The sequence below is a fragment of the Elgaria multicarinata genome, chromosome 8 (genome assembly GCF_023053635.1).
Source record: "Elgaria multicarinata webbii isolate HBS135686 ecotype San Diego chromosome 8, rElgMul1.1.pri, whole genome shotgun sequence".
NCBI classification, from domain to species: Eukaryota; Metazoa; Chordata; class Lepidosauria; order Squamata; family Anguidae; genus Elgaria; species Elgaria multicarinata.
Genome location: NC_086178.1, coordinates 14,295,226 through 14,301,225, shown reverse-complemented (window position 1 = coordinate 14,301,225; position 6,000 = coordinate 14,295,226). Strand labels below are relative to the sequence as shown.

General features: G+C 43.3%; 2 protein-coding genes across 6 annotated transcripts in view; one reads left to right on the top strand and one right to left on the bottom strand.

Moving 5' to 3' along the window:
• ATP11B (ATPase phospholipid transporting 11B (putative)) overlaps nt 1-6,000 on the top strand; it is a 508,285-nt gene that overhangs the window by 136,312 nt on the left and 365,973 nt on the right. The window lies entirely within an intron of this gene.
• Nucleotides 1-6,000, bottom strand: part of MCCC1 (methylcrotonyl-CoA carboxylase subunit 1) — a 29,955-nt gene that overhangs the window by 214 nt on the left and 23,741 nt on the right. For 2 of the 4 annotated variants that reach the window (XM_063131912.1, XM_063131909.1), the window contains exons 17-19: nt 5,195-5,302; nt 3,684-3,755; nt 1,123-1,360 (exon numbers count right to left, since the gene is read on the bottom strand). In XM_063131912.1, coding sequence (XP_062987982.1) covers nt 1,241-1,360; nt 3,684-3,755; nt 5,195-5,302 — 300 coding nt within the window. In that variant the 3' untranslated portion in view covers nt 1,123-1,240. The other 2 variants (XM_063131910.1, XM_063131911.1) reach the window with 2 other exon arrangements.

Below are 6,000 nucleotides of genomic sequence, written 5' to 3'. Positions count from 1 at the left end.
CACGGATGACTATTTGCATGTCGCACTTGGGCGATATGGAAGTAGTGCTCCGTGGAGTAGTGTTCACACACTGTTGAGTAGTCGTCTCTCTCCCAACCTCCCCACCGAAAGGCAGAGCTGGTTCCTGCTTACCTTATCGGGGCGCCGCCATTCCATGGGGAGGGGCGATGGGGGAAGGAGAGTCACAGCCGCAGAGACGCACCATTGCCAGACTGATGGCACATTGATTCCATTTTATCAGATTAGCCCAGCAATAAGCAATCCAGGTGCTCTTGCCATTCCTACCAACAGCTCTCAAAATTCTTTAAAATAATTAAGGTAATTGCACCTGGCCTTTGAGGCAATTAAGTATCGTGACAGCCACTTTACAGGGTCAACAGGTATTATTGCTCAGGTGGGCAAATTATCATCATGAATCACTTCAAAAGAACTTGATTCTGGCAATCTGTGCTACTTGTGACTGCTTTGCTGCCCTCCTGTCTCCAATGTGCAAAGTTCTTTATAGGGTTCTATGTCAACCCTATGACTATAGGGTTGGACTTGATGGCCTTGTAGGCCCCTTCCAACTCTACTATTCTATGATTCTAGATCTCTTACCTCATCAACCTCAATGACCATCCTGCGTTACAACCCATTATTATGACAATTTCACCAACAGGGAATTGGGGAACTAAACTTGTCCAGAAACACCAAATTCAATTCATTCCTGAGTAGAACTTTGACCACAGCCCTTCCAAGTCCAGTTCCTCAGCAAGACATTTGATGTTCTTTAGATTCCCAGGAACATCTTAGGGCCAGTACTCAAATGCATGTTTACCATGCACTGACTGAAGTATCCACGGATGAACTGCACATGTGAGTGACCCAGCACAGACTTAATACAACAGAGATAACTTTACTTAACTCCATGTCAACTCAAAATACAATACTTTCAAATGAGACAGTTTTTGCTTTCAGCTGAGAGCCATCAACTGTTGAAAAACCAAGTGACGAGAGATCAAATGATGTCCAAGCACGTGTGAGCCAGCCCTTGGAGCTCATATCTTTCATTCTAGTGCAGCAAACCCCAGAATTTGGAGGCAGTTGCCTAAAGCTGCAATGGGAACATATCCAAACTACACAGAGGAAATAAAACATTTTATTAGTCATCAGTTCAATGCATAAAATTCAAGGATGCTTCCTTGAGGAATAAAAAAGAATCAAGCAAGAATCAAAATGCATCACCTCCATTCAATGGGGACTATTTTGATTCAGAGTCTTCTTCCACTAACTCAACTAGTGGAGCGTGTCTGTTGGCCTGTGAGCCTTCCTGGTAATGAACCTTCTTTATTATTCCTGCCTTCGGAGCCCGTATGGTATGCTGCAAAGAAAGAAGTATATACACTAAACTAACTACAGTTTCTCTATTTGCATAGCTCAAACCTAATGCCATCAGGTGTGCAAATCTGTATATCAGGACTACTGGTTGAAAATAAGTAGAATATTCACTCATTCAGAATTCCTGCACGGACACAATCAGAGGGCACGCACATCCTAAACCAGTGGCAGTAAGCTCAAGTAAGAGTATGAAGATGTTCTAAACCAGCCTTTCTCAACCTGAGGCGCTCCAGATGTGTTGGACTACAACTCCCAGAATGCCCCAGCCAGCTCTGCTGGCTGGTGTTAGGCCCTCTGAGGAGTTGCTGGGGATGGACTCAGAGGAGGAGGAAACAGAACCTGTACAGGCAGAGGCTAGTGTCACGGCTGCTGAACTGGTGCCAGCTGGGAGTGGGGCCAACTCAGAGAATGAAGGGGAAGCAGAGCCAAGTACCAGTGTGCCGGTGATTAAACCAGCAGGGAGCTTGGCCAATTCAGAAGACACAGAGGGAGAAAAAACAAACTTACCTGCACAGTTGTTTAGACATCATAGGGCGGAAAAGGAGGCCCGGCGCAGATCTCTGCGTATTTATACTAGACGCCAACTCAATAGGGAACACCTGTAGCTGCCAGGGAGGGGTATTTAGAGAGCTGGGAAGCAACAAGAACTTGCCAGAGATTAACTGAGCTTCCTGGCGAAAGCTCTTGCTTCCTGTTTCGGCTTGTGTTGACCTTGTATCCTGATTGAACGTTGGACCGGCTTGGAATTCGTGACCTGCTCCTATCCCTGGACCTCTGCATTGCTTTTTGGACTCTCTCTACCTCTCGTAAGCCCTTGACTTTTGGAACTGAACTGGACTTTGCTTATGTTTAAAACGTCTTATACTCTGACATTAAAGAGTGAACTGTGTTATTTCATAGCACAGATAAAGACAAATTCCAGCGTGTGTTGCTGAGTTTGTGGCTGAATTCTTGGAGTTTGTCTGGGCACGCTGCCCACGTCTGTATCTCCGTTCAATTAGCTGGTCTATTGGCAGCTTTCCCGGACAGCTGGGGCATTCTGGGAGATGCAGTCCAACACATCTGGAGCGCCCCAGGTTGAGAAAGGCTGTTCTAAACAATGGATTTAGTTAAATAAAAATGTAACATCTCTAAAACATCCCAGTTCAACAATGCATGAAGTGTGATTGGGGAAAGCAGGATACTGGCCTGTATCATGCAGGTAGGACACGAGGGGGCATTCGGTTACCCCGGAAACCCAACCTAACAAACGGTGATGTTATCTGTAGGTGAGGGAGTGATGCCCAGACTCACTACAGACTTCCTCTCCTCCATCCCAGCAGACAAGAAGAGATGGCTCAGCTTCTAGGCAACATTACGACAGTAACCATTATCTGTAGGGTGGGACAGTGCAGAGCAGAAAGGAACTCTTTCTGAACTCTTTCAGAAATACTCTTTCTGAATATTTATTATGCTGTAGCAAATGGTGCTCTGGTGCCTCCTCCCATCAACCTCCATCATCTGCTAGAGAGGAAGTGGTGGCCAGGCTTGATCAAAGTTCCCCCTCCTCCACAAGAGAGCAGTGCCATTACCCGTGTTGATTACTGGCTTATAAACTCTCCTAGGTTTACACTTGTAAAATCATAATATATCAAACAGCTGGATCAAAAGCTAGCGCAGTATATCCTTCACTGGGAGAAAAAGGCCAGTCAGCATACAGTTAGATTACTACAGTATCACAATACTACTCTACTTACACACTGCCTAACTATAGTTAACTGTGCAAGGCTCAAGCAAGGTCTTTACACAGTTATAAACTGATACTCTGCAAGGGCTTATATTAATTAACCTCAACCTTAACTAACAATTTTTAGAAAGAGACTCACTCCTTGCCAGAATGCACATAGGTCAGCCCTCAAAGAAGAACTAGCGAGAAAATCGATTGCACGAGATCAGACTTCCCCTACCTGGTGCCCTCCAGATGTTTTGGAATACAACTCCCAGCATTCCTGACCATTGCCCATGTTGGCTCGGGCTGTGGAGAGTAGAAGTCTAAAATATCTGGAGGGCATCATGCTCTAGATTATAAAGGATCATCTTGTATGCAAACGCAATGGAATATTTGCTTCTGTGAAACGTTAGAACAGCGTGTTACAGATAGAAATCACCTCTGCCAATAAAAACAGCATAATCCTGAAACATCTACCCAGTTAACGTATTACATTTAAAGCACACTTCATACAATGTGTTAATAAACTAGACTCAAATCCCAACGGAACACTGTGCTTTTACCTTCTCTACACATAAAATGTTATAAAGATTCTCACCTCCATTTTCATAGCAATCATAACCATGAGTGGGTCTCCAACCTGGACTTTATCCCCAGCTTTCACAAACACCTAACAAATTGAAACACAAGTAAGAACTTGAAGCCAAGTGTTACATTCCTACTATACAAATATCACTAGGCTAGAGTTTCCTACATGCTAACAGATAGCAAAAAGGACAAAAGATCCCTTGTGTGAAGATGAAGAATGGAAACATTTACTGAATTTACCTTTGGTGCTCATTTCCCTAGCAGGATAACATTTTAAGGTGTGGATTTAGTTACTGCCTATAAAAATGTAAACCTAAAAATTTAATTTGCACATGCAAATTATCACTATGTGTTTTATATAGACATATGTTTCAGACAGAAAGGATTCGCCTCAGCTCTTTGCTACATGTACTTGCAATTGAAAACGTACATTTACAGCCACATCATGTGTGAAGGGGGCCTAAGAGTTTCAGCACATTTTATGCTTCGCCCCTTTCTTTGCTGTACCAGAAGTCACCTGTTATGTTTACCTTTCAGTACTAATATTTGATATTTCTTAAGCATCACCAGTGTGTTAGAGTTGATTACAAGATTAAGTCAGTTTGCACCATCAGCATAAACAAATGGTGACTCTTTTTTGGACTGTACCAGGTCAGGCTGCTGGGAGTTGGAGGACTGCATGTTAGGATAATGTCTTATGGGGCCACACAGAAAATGAGGGGTCATCCTAAACTCATAGGCGTTCTCCATTTTTTTGTGCACGGTGTTTTAAGCATGAGAGGTGGAGGATGGGATTGCAGCAAACGCTGGGGACTGACCAACTAGTTGTAAAGACAATAAAATGGAAACAGAGGAGCAGGCCAGGCAAGGAGTCATTTTCAAACTGAGTTCTGGAGAAGCCTGAAATTCCTTTGAAGCTAATTAGGTTCTGCAGTGAGAAGATCCATAAAGATGACCAAGTTTCTTTGAAAGAAAGCTTGTCTTCCATCGCCAGTCTTGGTCTGCAATATACAGCCATGGGAGACTGTTAGTCACGTCCCCGGCCATGCGTTCAGTTCACGCAGAAGTGAGGCCTGGTTGGTTCCCTGCATGAAATTAGTTTATCAGTTTTCTCTGGCCTGGTGCTCTCAAGATGTGTTGGACTACAAGACTCGTTATCCCCAGCCAGTGATGATGATGGGAGTTGTAGTCCAACACACCTTGAGCACACTAAGTCGGGAAAGGCTGCAGGACATTTTCTGAACGTGCCCCCAAATCTCCTGCAATGTGATGAGTTTTTCCAGTAGATGAGATAAAGGAGGTCAGTGCTCTCAGCAGCCGCTAGAGGAAAAATAAGCAACAATTTACTGAGGAGAATCACATGAAGGGACAATTCATATGCACTTGAAGTAAATGCCATGTGTGCACAGTCTCTTGTAAATTGGCCTTTGGTATAAAAGAAAATGGAAAAACAGGAATTTTATCTACCGTGTAATGTATAAAATGTTTTTGTCACTTTCACACCGTGATTCCCAGAATTACCTTTTCTATTGTCCCTGTCATGGGGGCCACAGCTCCACCCTGATCTCCAGCTGAGCTCACTCCAGATAAGTATTTTGGCACTGGAAGACCAATCTGCTCACTGCCTTCCTAGAGGGGAAAAAAATCAACCAAGGAAAGATGAACACTACAACACTTTTATGATTGGTACAATCCTACATTTCCCCCATTCTGTAAATGAGATGCTACTAGGATGGACATTAATACTTGATTTAGTGAAATGGCTTCTACATGATATTCATTAGAGACTCATTTTAATTCCCTTTAATCACTTTTTAATAGAAAAATAACTGCAAATGATCTCTTAACAGCACTGCAGCTTAATGTAATGCAGAAAATGCCAAAGAGATATGTTGCATTAGTTTCAATTTATTTCCCAACCCTACCTGGTTTCACTCACCTCCAAGCTGTGGCACTAAGATGTAACAGGTGTCAATTTAAACCAGCCTTCCTCAACCTGGTGTCCCCCAGATGTTTGGACTACAACTCCCAGCATTTCTGATCATTGGCCATGCTGGCTGGGCTGAAGGAAGTTGAAGACCAAGTACATGGAGGGCACCAGACTAGGGAAGGCAAGTCTAAGCATGTGCACATTTTGGAAATGATGCAAGACAAATGTAAAGGGATAGATGGGTTAGAAATCAATCATTCCTCATGAATACATTCCAAATATTACAGCCGTGTTCCAGGAAAGCTCACAAATACAATTTAGAATATTCTCCCCGCCCTTAGGATCTAAAGGGAAGGTGAGGCATTTATCAATCAATTTATTCAATGAATAGTTCAGT